Genomic DNA, 23,851 nt, shown 5'->3' with positions numbered 1-23,851 from the left:
CTGTTGGGGAAATGTAAGTAATGCAGCGAAATAGGAAATCGTATGAGTAGTACTTTTTTATCCTCATATTTGAACTATTCGCGTATGGGGCCTGCTGGCCTCAGTTTTCCCATGCCTCAAAAGAAAAAGGAAAAGAAAAAATCTGCGTTTCAGATCATTTCTCAAAAGGACCAATTGCCTTCTGAATTTGATTTGTCTTTGGAATTTATTTTCAGAAATAGATTAATTCAAACAACGTGGAAGGGATGGCTACACAAACGCTCTCGTATTTTCTTGTCTCGTGTGCAAACATTTGTGTTTATCAGCTGTCCTTCAAAGCAAGTGGAAGCGGATTTAATTGAACGCACCCCTCTAAGGATGCGCCGCGGCATCCTTTGAAAGCAAACTAAATTAAAGGCTTTTGGAGTTCAAAATACATAATTCATCATCTCTTAAATAAACCATGATATTGAACCGGTTCTCACGTTTATGTTTATTTAAATTGTTGTTATTTACAGGGGGTATTCGCTCCTTGGATTCGTTTTTGCATTTATTTTATTTTCAACCATTTTTTTCATATCTATGTGTATGTTAAAACCATAACATGCTAGTATTAATTTTTAATTTATATGTTTCATAATTACTATTTATTATTCATGTTTCTATTTTATTTATTTGTATTGTATTTATTTTATTTGTTGTTATTTAATTGTATGCTATTTGATTTTATGGTATATACTGTATTTATTTTGTTATTGTTATTAATATGTTTTTGTATTCATGTCTATGTTACAAATAGATTTTTCATTTTACTGTGATATGATCTGGTTATTATTATTATTATTGTTACAGTATTGTTTATATTTTGTTTGACTTTTTAAATTAATTTTTATTGATTTAATTTTGTTTAGAGAGATCCCTCGCTACTTCACGCTTCAGTTATTGCTGGTGCGCTCCTTCAAGGATTTTTAAATGAATTGGTTTTGTCTTTGGGGAGGCATGGCGGCTGAGGTCATGGGATCACATCCATCTACCAGCCTTCCTGTGTGGAGTTTGCATGTTCTTCCCAAGGCTTGCGCGTGTTTCCTCATGGCACTCTGGTTTCCTCCCACATTCCAAAAAACATGCATATCAGGTTAATTGGCCGGTCCGAAATTTCCCTAGGTGTGAATGAGCGACCCTAATGAGGATAAGCGTTGCGTATAGTGGATGGTTGGATTTTGCATTGTAGCAAGCTCTCTGAGGGTGCTCTTTTTGGGTGGGTGTGACTCTGTGTGTGTAGCCCTGATAGGCTGAAATGACTCTCTGATAGACTGCTGTCAGTCAAACAGCTGGCGGGCACTGCCTCTGTAAACAAACTGCAGTATAGCGCTAGACAACTTTAAGCGGCGCGTTGCATTGCAAAGCTAAGTCAAGTCATGTTTATTTGTATAAACCTTTATCACAGGGAGTCTCAAAGGGCTGCACAGACCACTGACTATTGCAAACTACAGACGCCATCCCCTGATCTAAAACCTACATTAGGGCAAGGAAAAACTCTACAACCTCAACATGAGAAAAATGAAGAAGGGATAATGAGACCTTCCGGACATGAAGGTATGGATTTGAAATTACAGTATATAAGGACATACAGGGATAGAGGAGCAGCACAGCGACACAGTGGTTAGCGCGTGTGCGGCACAGTTCTGAGGTTGTGGGAACCTCCTGCGTGGGTTCGAATCCAGCTCCCGGCCTTACTGTGCGGAGATTGTATGTTCTCCCCGTGCTTGCGTGGGTTTCCTCCGGGCACTCCGGTTTCCTCCCACATTCCAAAGACATGCATTTCAGGTGGATTGGCCGGTCCAAATTGTCCCTAGGTTTAAATGAGTGAGCGAGTTTTCTGTCCCCGTGTGCCCTGCGATTGGCTGGCAACCAGTTCAGGGTGTCCCCTGCCCATTGCCTGATGATTGCTGGGATGGGCTCCAGTACCCCCGCGACCCTACTGAGGATAAGCGGTGCAGCTAATGAGATGAGGAGATGAGGGATAGAGGATAGAGGGTCAGAGACTTGAAATATACAGCCAACCACCAGATTTGAATTTTTTAAATCACATGTTATAATTATAAAATAACAGCAAGATGGCACTCATAAATAACTCAGAAATCAAGATAAATTGTCTTTTTATTACAGAATTATTTAGTCATAAAACAAATTCCTCAATTAAATGGACTCTAAGGAAAGTCATAAGAGCGCTAAGAAAAACCAGCGGCTGGACTATTAACCAAAATCTATTCGGCATTGCGATGTGGAGAAGTGTGATTTTGTAATCGCATAACCCCGCGTTTTTTTTCCAGGATTTATGGACAACCACTCTAACAAAACTCCCCAGAAGAGGGCGCTGTTGACTTCAATGAAATCCCTGTAAAATTTACATAAACTCTTAATCCCAGACGTACCCAAAGTAAATTAAATGCTTTTGTTGAACTATTTGGAGAATCTGGACTGTTTTGGCCTCTTTTGAAAGGAAACACTCTCAAATTTTGTCCCCAACTGAAATAATCACTGAAAGTGCTACTAACATTGAGTTATCTAAATTGGAACACACAGAAATAGAAAGTTTTTATTCTTGTCTGAATTTGTTTTGCAATCACATGCCTCTAGATGAGTGTAGCATGGGAATCTAAGATGGAAAACAGCTGGGACAATACTATGAAGCCTTACCTGGTCCCATTTCAAAGTTGATCATAATCCGAAAAACTAAGAATTAGTGTTTCATACATTTTGGTAATGTCTAGGCCTGACTGGTGACATCATACAGACATGCATAAGTGGGATAAAAAATGACCCTATAGGTTGTTATTCTTCAAAATCTTTGAAAATAAAAAAAATGTATAATCCTGTCATATTCTAAGTATTCCTCATAAAACATGTGTATGATATGATGTCATTAGTAGTTTATACTTTGCCCCACTAATAACAGACTCCACATATGGAAGAATGCCTGTACTGGTAGGTCATGCATCCAAGACTTAAGTACTAACAAAACTTTAAAAAAATAGCACAGAAAATGTACCTTTCTTTTAAAATCGAATGTCGCATGAAAATTGCAATACTGGTCTGAAAAATCACAATGAGTTTTTTTTTTTCTTTTCAAAATAGTTAAGCCCTAATGTGGATTATGATCGCGTCCGGGAATCGACTGAGGCAGCTTCGGAAGGGAAAGCAAAAGCCTGGCTGCATGTCCAGCTTACTGCTAATGGCTAATAACTTTGTTAAGCCCCCGTTGCGGACACTGCATCTTTCCTAAGCCAGGTCCATTAGCCAAAAAACGAATGACTTGGAGCAAAAACTCATGGGAAGCTGCTACATTCGGGACGGTTTTATTTGAATCATTGCAGAGATTTGTCTCCATTCAAGGTACCCCATGCTAGCGCACAGCTAGCCGGCCACTCTAAATTGCTTTCTTACACGGGAAGGAGAAGCCCTCCAATTTGCGTTTATTCAACTACTATTACGTGTTGTGCGTTGTTACTCGTAGATCTATAATTATTATTTTGTTGTGGTCGTATACTCTTAATCGGTAATCTTGTCATTTCGTGGCAGGTTTAACCCTTTGGGGGCTTTTATGATGGTGCGACAATACTTCGCAGATTTTCACTTTTTGTTTGTGGTTCTGGTCCCCATTAACCGCGTAAACCAAGGGATCTCTGTACTTCTATTTTATTAATTTTGTTGGATATTAAATTTTTTTTTTTTTTAACTTTTTATTTCTCACACCAATTTTGACAGAGGTTTGATTCCCCCATCTTACATCAACACAAAATATATACACTTGACACACTCATAAATAACAGAAGGAACAACAAAGAACAAAAAATGCTATTAATAGAAAATAAGAATAAATGCTCATACAGTAAATCCATACAAAAAGAAATATATATATATATATATATACATATACACATACATATACACACACATATATATATATATATATATATATATATATATATATATATATATATATATATATATATATATACACATAAATCAATACATCAAAATATACACCCAAAGAAAAAAGACAAAGAAAAAAAACACACATAATAATTAGGGGGAGGTGTTTAGACATCAAGTAAAATTTGTGTGATAGGCTTCCATCTTTTCTCAAATTGGTCAAGTTTCAGTTGAAGTCTTGCAGTGATTTTTTCCATAATGTACATTTGCTTTAATTTGTCTCTCCATTGTTTTATGTCAGGCGGTTGTGGTTTCAGCCAGGACACTGTGATCATTTTCTTTGCTACCAGAAGCATTACCCTTAGTATATATTTCTGTTGACCAGATAGTAATTCTTCTGGCAAAATTCCTATTATGTAAGCCTTTGGGTCCAACCGCAACTCCCAGCCAGTGATTAATTTTATTTCTCTCTGGATACTTCTCCAAAAATTTGATATTACAGGGCAATTCCAGAAAATATGCGTAAAGTCTCCGACCCCCCCACAGTTACGCCAACATAGATTCGAGGTATTTTTATACTTTGAAGTGATAGAGGGTGTATAGAAGAATCGCATTTTTACTTTCCATTCAAACTCCCTCCATGTCGGGCTGTTGGTTATTTTGTGTCCCTCTTTCAATGTTTTTTCCCATTCGTTGTCTTTTATCGCTACATTAGTTTCTTGTTCCCATTTTTCCTTAACTGCCATGTCCTCATTACTGAGGTCCATTCTCAGGGCTTTATATAGTTTTGATATAACCCCCTTTATTGATTGTCCTTTTGTATACGATATTAATAATTGCTCTACCTTAGTTGGCTCCTTACATATTTTCCCCCATTCCTCGTGTTTCTGGAGGTAATGTCTTAGTTGCAAATATTTGTAGAAATCATTTCTGGGTAGGTCAAATTCTTGTCAATTCAGTCCTTTTTGGGCCCATTTTTTAAACCCTACCTCCATAACCCCAGGTTTAAAGTCTGGATTTTTCGCTATTTTGGTAGCCCTATTCACAGATCTTGATAATTTTAATTTTTTTGTATTGTTGACCAAGTTTTAATAGTTCCCTTAATCCATTCATTCTGGATTTTTAATTTCTTCCACCTCGTGACTGATATGTATGGTAACGATTCCACAGGCATATTTGGACAAGATCGCTGCTCCATGTCCACCCATATCGTATCTTTGTCTGTAGTAATCCACAAGATGAGTGCTTTAATTTGAGCTGCCCAATAGTAATATTTAATATTGGGTAGGTCTAGGCCCCCCTTTTCTTTAGGAGCTAACAGGGTTTTGTATTTTATTCTAGGTTTCTTGTTTTGCCAAAGGAATTTTGCTATCAACTTATTTAACATTTTAAATGTGGATGCCGGGATCAGAATTGGAAGGGATTGAAACAGAAATAATAGTCTTGGTAATATGTTCATTCTGATTGTTTCTATCCTGCCGATAAGACTTAAGGGCAAAATTTCCCATTTTTCCAAATCTTTCCTTATTTCTTTTATCAACCTTCCATAATTTGCATCAAACAGCTGTGTGGTATGTGGTGTAATGGTCACCCCCAAATATTTAAACCCTTTATTTGTCCATTTAAAATCAAATCTTTCACTCACATCTGTTGGACATTTTCCTGATATCATCATTGCTATTGATTTGCTCTCATTATTTGAATACCCAGCTACTTCTCCATATATTTTAAGGCTCTCCAACAGTGGTGGTATTGATAACGAAGGTTCCTCCAGCATTACCAACAGGTCGTCTGCAAACAATGATATTTTATGTTCTGTTCCTCCTTCATCCAATATCCCCCTTATTTGCTCATTTTGTCTAATTGATTCTGCGAGTGGTTCTATGCTTATTGCAAACAAGAGTGGGCTTAAACAATCCCCTTGCCGGACTCCTCTTTTGATTTCAAAGAAATCTGAACAGTGACCATTTACTCTAAGACGAGATTTAGGATTTTTATAGATTATTTTCACCCATTCAACAAATATTGGAGGGAAGCCAAAAGCTATAAGTGATTGATGTAAGAAGCTCCATTTCACCCCATCGAAAGCTTTTTGTGCATCCAAGCTAAGTAACATCGAGGGTTGGGTCATAGATTTTGTGCTCGTAATTATGTTTAGTATCCTCCTAATATTGTTTGCACCCTGCCTTCCCGGAATAAACCCTGTTTGATCATTTCTAATTAATTTTGCTATAAATTTCTGCATTCTTTTTGCAAGTATGCTTGTAAGAATTTTTAGATCATTACAAAGTAAACTAACTGGTCTATAGCTTTCACACAATATTGGGTCTTTTCCTTCTTTGTGCAGGACTGTTATGATGGCTTCCGACCATGCTTTGGGGGGATCTCCTTTTGTTAGAGCATAGTTAAATACTTTCTGCAGTACTGGTGTTAATTCTTCCTTAAAGCTTTTGTAGAACACCCCCGGGAATCCATCCGTTCCTGGTGATTTATTTATTTTTAAGTTATTTATTGTGTCTTGTATTTCCTGTTTTGTAATGGGGCGAATAATTTCTAATGTATCCCCTCCTGTTAGTGTCGGTAAATGTAGTTTTCCTAAAAAGTTTTGTGCCGTGTAGCTATCTAAGTCATTTTCTGAGTCCTTGTATAATTCTTTATAATAATCTGCAAATGCTTCTGCTATACCTTTGGGTTTTACTAAACATTGTTTAGAGATAGGATGTTTTATTTGTGATATAATTCTATCTGTTTGGGCCTTTTTAAGTTGGAAGGCGAGCAGTCGACTGGCTCTATTGCCCATTTCATAGTATCTCTGGTTCACAAAGCGCAGAGCCCCTTCTGCTTTATTTGTCAAAAGTTCATCTAATTTGCTTCTGGTTATTTTTAATACCTGTACTCTGGATTCACTCGGTGTTTTTTTATGTTCTTCTTCTAGTTCCTTAATCTTATCCTCCAATTCCTTCTGATTCTTTAAGCGTATTCGTTTCAGCCGGGACGATATTTCAATTAATTTCCCCCTTATTACAGCTTTCCCTCCTTCCCATAATATTGATGGAGAAACCTCATTGTTATCATTGATTTGGAAATATTCTTTTATACACCGTTTTATTTCCTGTACTACGTTTTTATCTGAGAGGAGAGATACATTCATCCTCCAATACCTAAAATGGGGTTCATTGTCTAAACTTAGTTTCAAAGTAATTGGAGAATGGTCACTTATAGTAATATTCTCTATACCACACTCTACTACTGTATGCATATGTTGTCTTGAAATGTAAAAGTAATCAATTCTCGAATAGCTGCCATGCGGGTTTGAATAGAAAGTATAGTCTTTAGTTTGGGGATTCTTCTCTCTCCATGGATCTATCAATCCCAATTCTTTAGTTATGTTATTCAACATCCTCGAACTCTTTGTGTTTGTTCCATGTACTGAAGGATACTTGTCCACTTTGCAATTCTGTACAGTGTTAAAGTCACCTCCTATAAGTAACATTCCCTTCGCACAGTTGGTTATTACTTTAGCTAATACTTGAAAAAATGTCCCCATTTCCTCAACTGGTGCATAAACATTCATTATTGATATTTCCCAACCGGCCATTGACCCTATAATCATTATATATCGCCCCAGATTGTCCTTCACTTCTTTTTCGACTTTAAACGCCACCCCTTTTCCAAGTAAAATTGCTACTCCCCTCCTTTTACCATAGGATGCGTAGAACACCTGGTTCACCCATTCTCATTTTAGCTTCTTATGTTCAATCTCGGTCAAATGTGTCTCTTGTAATAAGGCTATTGAGCTCTGCAATGTCTTGAGTTGATTCAATATCTTCTTTCTCTTGATGGGGTGGTTTAGCCCATGTACATTATTTGAAACAATATTTAGATTGCTCATGCTTTGTATTGAGTCTCACTGATTTTTGAAGCATACAGAAACACTACATTAATTACTAACACCTCCATTGACAAAACAAACCAAATTACTAACAAACATATTGACAAGCACACATAATTTCTCACCGAAAAGAAAAAAAACACACCCAAAAAACAAAAACCCATGTCTTCCAAGAGTCCAATTGGAGAGTTGTGGCTACCCTCCTGGAAATATGCACTCAGTGCGTGAACAACTTTTGTACCGTCGTCCATAGTTATAACTAACTAAATATTTTAAAGTAGCTCTATGCCAATATAAATACATACATTGTTTTAATTTAAAGATAAGAATTTTACTTGGTATTTTACTTACTTCTAACTTATTGAATTTATAATAGAAAGGGCAGATATGGTCCTTACTCTTTTTCCCCAAATCCGAATATGGCTTCGTTTTGCTCCATAGGAGCTTGTAAGTCACCTTCTATGATGGGACTGTTCCCTTGTCTTCCTCTCGATTCCGGTCACTGTGGTCCAAATGTTCTTTGACAACATCTTTTGCAGTGTCTCCGTGTTGTCCTCTTCCACTTCGATCCCCATTTCTTTTAGCAATGTTGCTGCCTCCATCAGTGTAGAGAATGTTCTTATTCCTGTGTCCAAAAACATCTTCAGCTGGGCGGGATATGGTGATTGTGCCTTTACGTTCTTTTCCTTTAACTTTTTGATAACGTCCCTTACTTGTTTCCTCTTTTTTTGGATTTCTGTGGTGTAATCTTGGTTGAAGTAAACGGTCTTGCCTTCGTACGTTGTCTTCTGCTTCCATGCTTCTTTCATTACGGATTCTTTCACTATGTAGTCGGTGAAACGTACGATAATTGCCCGTGGCAGTGCTTTACCTTGAAACTTGTTCCCCAGTGAGCGGTGTGCCCTCTCAATGCGCACATCCATATGTTCGGTTGTCGGAATGTTCGATTTAATAAAGTTTGTTATGAAGCCGATTGTGTCGTTTCTTTCGGCACCCTCAGGAATCCCATGTATCCTTATGTTGTTCCGCCGTGATCTCGACTCCAAGTCCTCACACTTTGTTGCTAGTTTGGCAGTTTGTTGGAGCAAGGAGAATGTTAATTGTTCTAGTTTTGACGTTCGCTCTTCCGTGTTAGCATGTAGCTCCTCCATGCTTTCCACCCTCCGCTCCAGCAACCCAGTGCGCTCCAGAAGTTCTTCGATGCTTTTTTCCAGTCTTGTCATCGCAATCTTGTTTTCCCGGGCTGCTTCCGTGTGTTCTTGCCGTAATTTACGGATTTCATGGAGGATGGCCGAGTCACGTCCTTCGTCAACCGATGACATTCCTTCTGCTCCCTCGATCTTTTTCTCCTTAGCGCCCTTTTCCTCAACAAGTTTCCCCTTCTTGACCATGTTTTGTTGAAGAATTTCTCATAAATATGGGTCACAATTTGTACCCTTTCTGTCTTTTCCCCAAGTAAGTCTTACATTACTCTTTAGTGATTTTTGTCAGAGCTACTTTCCTTGCTGCCGTCTACCTCATTGCGCCACCGGAAGTCAGTCGGATATATTATTATATATTAAATTTTATATTTGTTATGTATTGTTATTATCTATTCATAATACAATTTGAGGGCAGCACGGCGGCGCAGTGGTTAGCGCGTGTGCGGCACAGTTCTAAGGTCTTGGGAACCTCCTGTGTGGGTTCAAATCCAGCTACCGGACTTCCTGTGCGGAGATTGTATGTTCTCCCCGTGCTTGCGTGGGTTTCCTCCGGGCACTCCGGTTTCCTCCCACATTCCAAAGACATGCATTTCAGGTGGATTGGCCGGTCCAAATTGTCCCTAGGTTTAAATGAGTGAGCGAGTTTTCTGTCCCCGTGTGCCCTGCGATTGGCTGGCAACCAGTTCAGGGTGTCCCCTGCCCACTGCCCGATGATTGCTTGGATGGGCTCCAGCACCCCCGCGACCGTACTGAGGATAAGCGGTGCAGCTGATGAGATGAGATGATTACAATTTGAGTTTTTTTAATTGTATTTGTCTCATTGATGTTAATATTTCATTTTTTGTTTATTTTAATTTTATATACTTTTGTAGTTTGTCATTTTTTATTATTCATATTATGGTTTTGTTTTTTTAATTGTGTTACTTTTTCTATGTATTTATTTTTATTTTCTTTTGTATAATTACGATATGGATTTTTCTATTTATTATTTGTTTGATTATCAATGTAATTTCTTTTGTATTTATTCTTTCATGTTATTATTTATTTGTTATTGTTTATATCATTATATTTTCTTATTATTACTTTTATTTATTTTATCTTATCCGTTTTTAGTTTATTTATTCATTATAATTACAATATTATTTATATTGTGTTCACTTCTAATTGTGTTTTGTATGTACTTTATGTTTTATTGTTTATATTTTTTTTAATTTATGTATTCTTATTGTATTTCTTTAATATTATTATTATTTGTTGAGTTTTATTTAGTTATTTATTCATTGTTTTACTTATCTAAAACTAAATGTATTTAATAAATATTTATCTTTGTTGTATACTTATATAGAATTGAATGGAGGAAAGAGAAAAATTGCTATGTCCTGCTTGTAAAAAAATCTTTTGTACTTGCCTTGATGGGCTTCACTTGGGACACTTCGATAAGACGCCTCGTGGAGTTATTCAAGATCGAGTGTTAGTTTCACACACGAACATGAATATCTCACTTCTAGCATTCCCTATAATGGACTAATTAGCCAGGGGTGATTCTCATCTCCTGCCAGCTTCGGCTCAGCGAAATCGAGTGAGATAGAATGAAAGGTGAAAGTGAGCTTGGCAAGGATGCTAATTCGCTGTGAGGGGGAGATCAGAATTGATGACAATATCTTGACCATAGACGTCCTCAGTCAAAAACACCCTATTATTATATGTATTATTATATTATTACATTTTTTCCTGCTATTCCAGGAGAAAACCTGTACTGCGTAGTGTCTGACACGAGAGGGCACTGTGTTCCTTTATAAAACTCCGTACAGCTCTGTCATTAACAGAGAGCGTTTTCTTGACGTTATCAAAAAAATTACGGAACAAAATTATTATTTTAAGTATTTTTCAGTGTGGTTTTTTGGGGGGGGCAAATGTCTGCCAGAAAAGATTCCAATTTTGTTTCAAACACACCAATTGTTCACTTTCTAAATTTTTAACAAACTTTTTTTACTTGTTTCAAGTGGTGATGCCAAACCCCTTGAAAGTACAATATTCAGATTTCATAGGCTAAGTTAATTATTCTCATATCATAACAATACAGTGATCAAATAGTGGATTTTGAACAACTATTAACTGCAAAATACAAAAAGTATATCCATCCATCCATTATCTGCTCCACTTATCCAAATTCAATATTTCTTGGATATTAAATGATATGGATCGAGATATACACAGTTGTACCTCTGGCTAAAAGCTTAACTCATTCCGGGATTGGGCTTGTTGCTCAAATTTCTCGTGTAACCAGCTATTCTTACCAATATGAAATAATTGAAAACTTAATTTCCCTTTCCTGACTGCCCAAAAAGGATTATAATACCTGAATATTTATTAAACATATCTCTATAATCACTAACACATTCTAATAGTAATTAAACATTAAAAAAATACAGTAATAAGATTGATAGATCATATTAACAATATTGAATGTGAGTTTATTATGCGTCGCTGTAACAAAGGTGTGCACTTGGAGGAGGGGTGCAAAAGGAGTGACAGAGCATGACGATATGTAAAATTATTGTACACTTAAAATGACAGTTACTGTAACTTTAGATTTTTTACAGCACTTTTTTTCTTTTTTTTGCCTCTTTCAGTTTTCAATCATCACTATCCATTGTCCTTTTTGCTGGACTCGCAAAGGTATCACTTTCTGCAGGTCTTTTAAAAAAAATTAAAATAAAAAAATAGACTCTTGTGTTTGCCTCACCTCAAAATTTTACGTAAATGCGTAAGACAATTGTCTTTAAAGAAACCTGTTGGGCGACCGGATGCCAGTTTGTACTTCTTGGCTTGTTCACTCCTGAACATCGCGCTCGTGTTTTTGTATTAATTCAAGCTTATTTTTTTTGTCATCATTCTCCTTTTTTTCTTAGACACATCAAAGGAAACAAAAGGAGACGCTAAAAATGTGATTAAAGAGAAAAAATATATATATATTTTTCAATAATACAAAAATATTTTGCTTTCATGCCTTTTTGAGTCAAAAAGGTTGCCAAACCTTGATTTATTATTATTATTATTGTTATTATTATTATTATTATTATTAGAGTCTATTATTTAACCCTACTTCTAATTAATTACCAGGTAATAACAGTGTCTGAAACTCATGACAAAAAGATGCTGAACACCAAGGCAGACAACTCTGAAAAGTTGCCTGCCCAGCCATAAAGTTGCCTGCTCCATTTTGTCCCGACTTGAAACACAATAAGACAACAAATCGCAAAAAAAAACATTGTTGCAAAGTATTAAGAATTGATAATGAGAATATATAAGAGAACAAAACTTTTAAATTAAGTTTATTATAAATCTACTTATAACATTCATTGCATGTTTTCCATCTGCCATCAGTATGTACCTGTATTTACTCATCTTCATTCATGAAGTGTTTGCGTTGCGTCGTCTGCAACGAGCCACGTGAACTCCTCTTTCCACGATGCTCTTAATGTACGTTTACGTTTTGTAGAGTCATACATTTAGTTAACTTCTTTTGAATATTTCTTCTGGGGCTGAGGTTTTGGCATGATTCCTAACCAATTATCCATTTTTCTTGTGTCCTCTGTGTGTCTACTTTGGAAAATTGTATGCAAATGCTCGACCTTATAACGCTCGGGAAAGTCCGGAATCACAAAGTTATTCGATGCAGGCATCTGATTGGCTGCCGAGTATGCAAATTGCCAAACGAACCGAAATTTCCAAACCGAACGAAAATTTCAATATCGGAATAAAACTAACGTTTTATTTGGAAAAAAAAAAACAAACAAAAACTATTTTTGTAAGTTGTACGCCCGACGTAAAAGATGCACACCCCGGGAGTCCGGCCAGACGTTATTTCAGACACTGGTAATAACATAATAATAGATTAGTAACAACATCGTATTAATATGATAAGTTGTAAGAAGAATGAGTTCTCAGCTTCACAAAGGTTGCTGACCCCAGAAACTTGAACGCACATTTCTCCTTCTCAGTTTCTGCAATTATATTTTAAACATTCAGTCACACATGACACACATTTTATTTGGGAATCACATCGACCCACAAAGCAAGTGATTGCCTCTGGATTCATATGGCCAACTCGTCCTTGTTAGATCTTTAAATGCATATCAGTGATAGGGCAATTAAACGCTCTATTGGGTGTGTTATAGTTTGCAGTGCTTACTGTACGGTAGTCTCCTATGTTGTCCCCCCATGCCACTCATCGGTTCATGTCAGGGTTATGCATTCACCCTCGGGCGATGTGTTTTTCGTCTTTCATTTGTGAACGTGTCCTTGCTGCGTTGCTAAGGTAACGTGGAAAAAAAGTACAGACGAACCACACTGTCTTTTAGTTATCAATTAAAAGCAAGGACAACACAGCAGGGGAGGTTTTGTTGCAGAGTCCCTCTTATGTCGGTAATTATGGTCCTTATTTGTATGTGTTCTATTGCCACAAATTGGCCATGTCATGTATTTTCCAAACTAAAGGCGCAACTAAACACCCCATACATTTTTGAAAGCGTGCCTTATAAGCCGGTGTGTCTTATATATCGCAGAATCCATAGTGGATAAGATTGGAATTGCATACAGTATTTAATAGTGTGTGGTATTACGGTATAATTTTTTATTCCCGCATTATTTGATGAATCCATAATCATCGCTGGCCAAATCGCATTGCATTCTATGCAACAGGATTCAAACCAAGGTCATGGCGGTGAGGGTGCCGACACATTACCACTAGACCATCAGTACATATGGCATACAAAAAGCAGGGTTTGTACGGGTGCTTAAAATCCTTGCTTGAATTTTAATGTTGTGTTTTCAAGGTCAGGAGACTGCTTGAATTTCGTGTGAAGTGCTTAAAAATGCTTGAAATTCTTGCCATATGTTTCTCGGCAGTCTGACTCGACAGACCACGCATTAAGGAGAAAAAAAAAATTCGACTTCAAAATGACACCGCTGCTATTGCATCGCTTTGTATGGTGTTATTGCCTCTTACAGGTGCATTAGGAAAGGTGCACCAGAACAGGTAAATCTCAACAAACTGCCAATGCTGAGGCTCATAAAATCTGCTGACACTGAATGAGTTAGAGTCCTTAACAACATGGCCTTTGTTCTTACCTTGATGGTTGGGTATTTTAAGTTCTTGTACCTTCTGTTGATATGGAACAGGTTTTTTTTATCAAATAAGTGAATCTTATTAAATAAATGAGTGTTAAATTTAAAGTGTGTGAATTGATATATTATATATATCATCCAAATCATAATATCTTACCAGAACTGTTGGAAAAATGGATTGGTCTCTCAGGAACCGTCCCCTTATGGTTCAGATCCTACCTCTCAGATAGGACGCACTATGTTAAATATGGTGAAATGACATCTGAGCCCTTTAGTGTTACCTGTGGTGTTCCGCAGGGTTCAGTACTTGGCCCCCTTCCTTTCAGCATTTACATGCTTCCATTAGGTGATATTATTCGCAAGTATAATATCAGTTTCCATTGCCACGCAAATGACACTCAACTATATATTCCGATGGAGGAATCAGCCACACTAAACTGTGGAAATTTGCAGGCCTGCCTCACTGAGATAAAGAGTGGATGTCACTCAACTCCTTGCGCCTTAGCCCTGAAAAGACCGAAATGCTTGTTACTGGTTTATCTAAATGCCGTGACTTGTTCTCAAAAATGGCTCTGAACATTGACAAATGTAATACCATCCAGTGACTCAGTCAAAAATGTAGGTGTCATATTTGACCTCGATCTGTCCTTTCAAACACATGTTAAGAATATTACTAGAAAAGCTTTTATCCATCTTCGCAACATTGCTAAAATTCGTCCTATGTTGTCTCAGTCAGATGCGGAGATTATAATTCACACGTTTGTTACTTCCCGTCTCGATTACAGTAAGGCACTACTCTCCGGTCTCCCGAAGTCCAAAATCAAGAGCCTTCAGCTGGTACAAAATGCTGCTGCGAGGCTTTTAACTAAGACAAGAAAGTTTGATCACATTACCCCGATTTTAGCGAACCTGCATTGGCTCCCTGTTAGCTTAACATGTGATTTTAAGGTTCTGTTGGTATTATACAAAATCATGCATGGACTTGTTCCCCTATATCTTTCAGATTTAATTTCCCCTTATGTTCTGGTCCGGAGCCTTCGCTCTGAAAATGCTGGTCTACTAGTGATCCCAAGAGCCAAGAAGAGAACCGCAGGTTCGAGAGCATTTTCCATTCGGGCCTCGATATTGCGGAATGCTCTTCCACCTGAGATTCGATCTGCAACCTTAGTGGAACTGTTTAAATCGAGGCTTAAACCACACAACTATTGTATAACCTATGCATGAACTATATTTCTTGTTTATGATATCTGTGTATTAATTGTTATTACAACATCCATTGCAGCCTGGTCATTCCGGAAGGGGGATTATCTCATGTGCTGTCCTTTCTCAAGGTTTCTTCATTTTCCTCATGTTGAGGTTTTTGAGTTTTTCCTTGCCCTCATGTAGGTTTTAGATCAGGGGATGGTGGAATAATAGTCTCTGATTTGCAATAATCTGTGGTCTGTGCAGCCCTTTGAGACTCCTTGTGATTAGGGGGACCCCAAATAAACATGACCTGACTTGACTTGACGTACATGTCTATGCCTCATTCTGCTGCTGGTTTAATATGTGGTTAAGGATTTATAACATTTTCTAGTTCTTTTTCCTACAGGCATTACTTAGTTACATCAAACAATGCATTATGCAAATCAGTGTTTCTGGCACCGTGAATAAAATAGTGTAAAAATGAGATAAGGTATAATGCTTTTATGAAACTGTTTCAGTGGTGGTAAAGTGTGGGCACCCTCACTGGCAATCTTAGGGTTTTACTCCTGTTGCATACAATGTTTCGCGATTTCAATCAGCGACTCTCATTGATTGGTCAGTCTTTGCAAAATGTATACCGTATATGCATTAAAAGCAACGGTTAAGCACAAATACACGCGTTAGCCCTTATTGTAGTCTCAATTTATTTTGCCTCATAGCCCGGTGCACCTTATGTATGAAAACATGTATGACAAAAGACAATTTTTTTGGGGGGTACGCCTTATAATTCAGTGTGCCCTATAGTGCGGAAAATACGCGGTACATATATATATATATATATATATATATATATATATATATATATATACATATATATATATATATATATATATATATATATATATATATATAGAGAGAGAGAGAGAGAGAGAGAGAGAGAGAGAGAGAGAGAGATGTTTGTTTCCAGATGTAGCCCATTTGGATAAAGTAGCAGGGCTCTTCTTGTATTCTTGGTCTGTCACTCAAAGCTTTAATTGGCCTGGATTGTGAAAACGGCTCTTTGAGGGTGATTGTGCACCCCCTCTCCAACACACTCTTCCGTCTCTTTTTCTTCTGCTCTGTTAGCTGGCAGCATGGTGGCACCAGCTCACCTATTTCCCTCAGCCCAAGTGCGCAGCTGTGGGCGGAATCAGAGTAGAATGTAAAACACAGATGGCCATTGACTTACAAATGGGTTCACGGAAAATGAGTCTCCCATGCCGGAGACGTTTTCTTTTATTTAGCCCTCTCACACACAAAGTGCCTTGGCTTTTTTTTCGGTCAATCAAAGTCTTTCTTACACGTCGTGCGTTTTTTCTGAATTTGGGCTCGCGATTGTTGCCTCGAGCTCCTAGTCGGGGTTAATTAACATTGAGTTGAGCTGTGTTCAATGGTTAATGTGGTTTCTTCCTCCGTTACCCCGCTCCGCCACCTTAATCCACCCTGCCAACCTCACCTCCCTGCAGAATCAGCAGCGGCACGAGCTGCCAAGCAATCGTATTAAAAGTGCAGTGCGGCTTGCCAACTGTCCTGTTTGAAAAACAGACGACTGTATCAGAGATTTTTGTGTAGAAGGACTGAGATCCCTAAGAGCAGGTTCTATTTTACGTGGTTAGTTATAATTTAAATACATATATACACAGTATATATATAAAATCTCCCTAAACCACTTGGGTCGTACTGGCACCATTTTTCTGTGTATAGCCTGGCGGCGCCCATCCCTCTCCAGGCAAATAGATGTTTCAACCCTGTCTCAAATCGTGGACCTTTTGCGTGTTTGGTGAATGTGCTAAGCACAAGATGGGCGGAATACTGCTTCAAACTCTACAACCATTAAACACAGGTAGACCCTGAGATCCTTAAGAAAGGCGAAAGTGGTGACTTCACTATGCTCAAAGAATTTTAGGAAGCAGTTAACTCCCTGAAGAACAGAGAGTCTCAAGGAATCGATAACATTCCATCAGAACTCATACGAAATGGTTCTGAGCAAACTATAGACCTCTTGACAAAGATTTGTTTAAAGATCTGGCCAACAGGACAGTGGCCATCTGCATGGACAAAATCGCTAGTGATTATGTTACCAAAGAAAGGAAACTTTCAACTATGCTCCAACTACAACAGACTGAAACCACAGGCTGAAAACATCCTAGCCAAAGAACAGGCAGGTTTCAGGGGGGAAGGAACACCACAGAACAGATTTTTAATCTGCGCATCTTATGTGAGAAGTTTCAAAAACACCAGAGAAACCTCTAGCACGTTTTTAATATTATTTATTAGGCTTTTGACGGAGTTGGAAAGTTGCTTTATGGGCCACCATGCGAAAGTACAACATGGGCCAGAAATGTGTTCAGACCATTGAAAAACTCAACAACGCGATACTGATCAATGGTACCATTGGAGCATGGTTTCAAACCACAATCTGTTTTAGACACGGCTGCATTTGCTCTCCAACTTTATTCAACATCTTCTTGTAGAGGCTCATGTCCGAAGCTCAAAAGCAACATGAAGGTGCAGTAAGTATTGGGGGACACAACATCACTAACTTCCGTTTTGCTCAGAGATCCAAACTCAGAGATCTGGTCAATCGTCTGGACAACGTATAAGCCGGTATGGGATGAAAATCAGCACAAAAAAAAACAAAAGTTAGAACCAACAATCCAAAAGGTATCACCACAAACATCACAATCAACCACAGTTAGCAGGAACCTGTCACCAAATTATAATATTTTGGAGCCGTCATATCAGAAGAGGGGCCAGAACCAAAAATCATGGCCAGGATGGCTCAAACCACAGTTGCTAGATTTAAACCCATTTGGAGGGACAAAAACATAGCAGTGAAATCAAAGATCAGACTCATTGAAGCATTGGTTACTTCTTTCTTTCCCTACACTTTCCCTATAAGAGCAAAACTGGAAAAGAGAATCCAGACCATGAACATGCGATGCTACAGGAAACTCATAAGCATCAGCTACTTATGACACACGAAACGTTGCACAACACCATCAGACGACACATTGGACCCTTCAAAGAATTGTTGTCAACTGTGCGCAGACGAAAACCTCAGTGGTATTGTAATATAACAATATCATCACGACTGATCATTATAATCCTCTATGGCACTGTCCAAGGGGGCAAGAGGAGAGGAAGACCAAAAAAGAACTGGGCCGTCAACATTAAGGAATGGACTGGTGCCAACTTTGCCACGGCCAAAGAACCAGCCAGGGACCGTCAACAGTGGAGAAAGCTGTTCTGAGTTGCCTCTTCATTGATGCCCTTACCACCCATATACTGGACTGTCTCAGAAAATTAGAATATTGTGATAAAGTTCTTTATTTTCTGTAATGCAATTAAAAAAACAAAACTGTCATACATTCTGGATTCATTACACATCAACTGAACTATTTCAAGCCTTTTATTATTTTAATATTGCTGAATTTGGCTTACAGCTTAAGAAAACTCAAAAATCCTATCTCAAAATATTAGAATATCATGAAAAAGTATACAAGTAGGCTATTCAACTAATCACCTGAATCATCTAATTAACTCGAAACACCTTGCGAGGGTTTCCTGAGCCTTAAAAACACTCAGCTTGGTTCAGTAAACTAAATCACTGCTGATCTGACTGCTGTCCATAGGACCATCATTGATACCCTCCATCAGGAGGGTAAGACACAAAAAGAAATTTCTCAAAGAGCAGGCTGTTCACAGAGTGCAGTTTCAAAGCATATCCACAAAAAGTCTGTTGGAAGGGAAAAATGTGGCCGGAAACGCTGCACAACCAAGAGAGATGACCGCAGCCTTAACACAATTGTGAAGAAGAGCCGCTTCCAGAATTTGAGGGAGCTTCAAAGACAGTGGGCTGAAGCTGGAGTCCAGGTATCAAAAGCCACAGTTCACAGACGTGTCCGGGAAATGGGCTACAATAGCCGTATTCCCATGGTCAAGCCACTTCTGAACTCAAGACAACGGAAGAAGCGTCTGACTTGGGCTATGGAGAAGAAGCACTGGACAGTTGCAGAGTGGTCCAAAGTCCTCTTTTCAGACGAAAGCAAGTTTTGCATTTCATTTGGAAGTCAAGGCGCCAGAGTCTGGAGAAAGGCTGGAGAAGAGCAAAATCCAAGTTGCTTGAAATCCAGTGTGAAGTTCCCACAGTCAGCAATGGTTTGGGGAGCCATGTCAGCTGCTGGTGTTGGTCCACTGTGTTTCATCAAGTCCAGAGTAAATGCAACTGTGTACCAAGAGATTTTAGAGCACTACATGCTTCCATCTGCTGAAACGCTCTATGGAGATGAGTATTTCATTTTCCAGCATGATCTGGCACCTGCCCACAGTGCCAAAACCACCAGTAACTGGTGCACTGACCACGGCATCACTGTCCTTTATTGGCCTGCTAATTCCCCTGACCTGAACCCCATCGAGAATTTGTGGGGTATAGTTAAGAAGAAGATGAAAGACCAGACCTACAAATGCAAATGAGCTGAAGGCCGCTATTGAACCATCCTGGGCATCAATAACACCTCAGCAATGCCACAGGCTGATTGCCTCCATGCCACGCCGGATTGATGCAGTAATCCGTGCAAAAGGATTCCCAACCAAGTACTGAGTGCATCAATGGACATTTTCAAATGTTTGATTTAGTTTTGCTGTTATAAAATTATTTTTTTACTTGGTCTGAGGAAGTATTCTAATATTTTGAGATAGGATTTTTGAGTTTTTTTCAGCTGTAAGCCAAAATCAGCAATATTCAAATAATAAAAGGCTTGAAATAGTTCAGTTGATGTGTAATGAATCCAGAATGTATGACATTTTTGTTTTTTTAATTGCATTACAGAAAATAAAGAACTTTATCACAATATTCTAATTTTCTGAGACAGTCCAGTATATTGTTTCTGGTACGGTCCTCTCAACCAATCACAGCCAAGCAATCTCTGCAGACATCTTTTAAATTACATGACAACTAACTCTCATACATATAGTGACAGCCACAGTTTTTACATCTTCCAATTTCATTTTTGTTAGTTACTGGTTCCGCGTGGATGATGCAGGCAATAATTAATTAATCCCAATTTTATTTATCTCATCTCATCTCATCAGCCGTACCGCTTATCCTCATTAGGGTCGCGGAGGGGCTGGAGCCCATCCCAGCCATCTCCGGGCAGTGGGCAGGGGACACCCTGAACTGGTTGCCAGCCAATCGCAGGGCACACAGGGACAGACAACTCATTCGCTCATTCACACCTAGGGACAATTTGGACCGGCCAATTCACCTGAAATGCATGTCTTTGGAATGTGGGAGGAAACCGGAGTGCCCGGAGGAAACCCACGCGAGCACGGGGAGAACATACAAACTCCGCACAGGAAGTCTGGAGCTGGATTTGAACCCACGACAGGTTCCCATGACATGAACTGTGCCGCACAAGCGCTAACCACTGCGCCGCCGTGCTGCCCCCAATTTTATTTATTTTGATCAAAATCTATCTTTCAAGAGAACATCAAAGTGCAAGAAGCAGCATCCACTAGCCTGATATTTTCTTTATTCGGCATCTGTAGCAAACAAAAAAAGTGAAAATGAGAGTACCACAAGTGAGATGAGAGGGAATATATGCCAATGCAAGCCAGATTTCAAAGAGAGGCCTGGAATAGAAGGGGAAATGCCGTAACCTACACACAATTGACAGACAAGAGGCGGGACGGCATACCATTGCTATGCCACGCCACGCCACAGCCAGAGGGCAAGCTCAAGTGAAAGGTAGCGCTGCTGAAATTTTAATCAGCCTTTTGCTTGTTTGTGATCCTAGCAGCCGCTCAATTAAAATCCAAAGAGAACCTCAATACTTTCTATTTGCCGCCTGCTTACACCAGAACATTGGAGGTGGAACAACCACAGAGAGGATGGGTTCTTTCTCTGGAAAATAACTGCGTGGAATCAAGGCAAGGAATCAAAGGGGTTCAGTTTTTTTCCTTTGGTCGTTTTGTGGAGTTGCAGGTAAAAGATATGAAGGAAAGTGCAGTAAACTTGAACGGAACGGCACTTTGGTCTTATTTATCACTTGGAATCGCATCGAAAGTTGTCTCTGGGCTCCTATAAAATGCAAAGTGAACCCTATTTGAACCCCACAAGAGCAAGTTTGATATGTAAATCTCTCTAAAATCTGTCCTTGCCTGCATCCTTACCTCGACTTGGCACACTAAGTACATACTACATATACAAAAGGGTTCATCAACGTTTTGAAGCCAAAAGTTATTTATTTTGGTCACTGATTAGTGCAAAGGGCTACCAATTTATATACATCTCTAAAATAACAACTTATCAAGGTAGAACTATGTTATTACTATGTTTCTGTTATGTTATTACCAGGATTTAATTATTAAAGGAACCATGTTGTTGACCAATGATATACTGTAACAATAGAATTGTGTTCTGGTCTCTGTGGCAATAATGACGGAGAGTAATCGAATGTGCTCCACTAATTTGCCATGCGGTGCAGACCAACTATTGTGTGGACTCCAGAACAACTCCCTTTGGTTTTCCCATTAATCTAAATTTTGTGTGTCATTATGAGTGTTACACTTTGGAAAAGTACATGTCCACGATGACATTACTCATAATTGCAAAAAAATATTCTAATTCAGGATATTCATTTAATGTATTTCCTAAGTGCTGCTCAATCTGTATGTATGAAGACACCAAACATTTTCTTTTCCTTTTCCTGACAGCCCGGATACGTGAAACTGTCCAAACCAGTGGCCCTGTGGACCCAACAGGACGTTTGTAAATGGCTGAAGAAACATTGTCCCAATCAGCATCAGATCCACAGCGACTCTTTCAAACAACATGACATAACAGGTACAAAGTCAAGTCCGATTTATTAGAGTTGATGAGTATGCGTATGAGCATCCTTATGGGTTCGTTGGTCCTTATCCCTTAACCAATAGGGCCGCAGGGGCACCATTTCCAGTGGTGTGTGTTGGGCAAGTACAGGTTATTGCGGAGTTGTTCCCAAAGGGGTGTATGGAATTTAACAGAGCCGTTAAAATATATGTAAGAAGAAGTATAAATATTGAAGTAATTATCAAAAATGACATTTTTTTCTATGTAACTACTATATACACAAATAGTCTTATATTTAACAGGATAATCATTATTAAATTTCATTTTTTTTCGTGCATTTCCTCCGCTGCAAAAATAATTTTATTAATTAAATATTGTATTTAAAATAAACTATCAACTGCTCATCAGGAATAAAATTGAGCATTCAGAATAATATTTTTCCTGTTTCACTATATTTCTAAAATTATTAAAACACTTTTATGGGGGTTTATACATAATTATCTAATGTAATATATACTTACTATAATTCGTAATAAAACATTTCCATTTAAATTGAGGAAATTTGTACGATGCTATCTATTTTTGTTAATTTCTGAACACTTTATTTTACTATAATATACAACATAATACTTCATTTATTACTAATATAATTCTTTGTACTTACAACAGAGAGCAATCATTCATTTTTTTAATATATATTTGCCAATGTGCAAATACTGTTCTTCATAAGTATTTTTTCTAATGAAAAAAAAAAGTCATTCAAAAAAATCATCCCCAAAAGTTCATTAAAAATGTTTTTTTTAATGTATTTGTTATGTTCCAAACCCAAAACAATTGTGCTGGTTTAGTGTACTTTTACGAGGGAGAGCAGTGTGGTTTTTCGTCCAGGGCATTTAAGAGTGGACCAGCTCTACACCCTCGGCAGGGTTCGCGAGGGTGCATGGGAGTTTGCCTCTACATGTGTTTTGTAGCACTTGGAGAAGCCATTTGACTGTATTCCTCAGAGAGCCCTGTGAGGGGTGCTTCGGGAGTATGGGGTACAGTGGGGGACTGTGCAGTCCGGATTAGACGGTCGGGTCCCTTAATAATCCGTGCCAGAGTTTGAACCGCCTTGCCAGCAGTAAGTCTGATTTGGTTCCAGTGGAAGTTGGACTCTGCCATGGTTACCCTTGTCACTGATTCTGTTTATAAGTTTTATGGACAGAATTCCTAGGTGCAGCCGTGTTGTTGAAGGGTCGGGTTAGGGTTAGGCTCTGCTCTCCGTAGATGATGTAGTGCTGTTGGCTTAGTTAAGACGTGGTCTTCAGCTCTAACTGAAGCAATTCGCAACCGAGTATAATACAGTCAGAATCAGCAACTTCAAGTCTGATACCATGGTTCTCTACCGGAAAAGGGTGGCAAGATACTGACACAAGTGGAGGAGTTCAAGTATCTCAGCTTCTTGATCATGAGCAAGGGTAGGATGGAACAGGAGATCGAGAGACAGATCGGTGTCCTTGGAGCGTCTGCCGTCCAGCGGACCCTGTACCAGAAGTTGTAGAGAAGAAAGAGCTTAACCAAAAGGCAAAGCTCTTGATTTACCGATTGATTTACGTCCCTACCTTCACCTATGCTCATAAACTTTGGGTCATGACTTGAAGAACAAGATCCCAGATA

General features: G+C 38.5%; 1 protein-coding gene across 3 annotated transcripts in view; it reads left to right on the top strand.

Moving 5' to 3' along the window:
• Positions 1–23,851, top strand: part of samd12 (sterile alpha motif domain containing 12) — a 136,008-nt gene that overhangs the window by 21,450 nt on the left and 90,707 nt on the right. For all 3 annotated transcript variants that reach the window (XM_088328855.1, XM_088328856.1, XM_088328854.1), the window contains exon 3: positions 22,081–22,210. In XM_088328855.1, the coding sequence (XP_088184981.1) occupies positions 22,081–22,210 (130 nt within the window). The remainder of the gene's footprint in view (positions 1–22,080; positions 22,211–23,851) is intronic.

The sequence above is a fragment of the Urocampus carinirostris genome, chromosome 2 (assembly GCF_059441175.1).
Source record: "Urocampus carinirostris isolate Australia breed hairy pipefish chromosome 2, RoL_Ucar_1.0, whole genome shotgun sequence".
Lineage (NCBI taxonomy): Eukaryota > Metazoa > Chordata > Actinopteri > Syngnathiformes > Syngnathidae > Urocampus > Urocampus carinirostris.
This window is presented reverse-complemented; position numbering and strand designations above follow the sequence as displayed.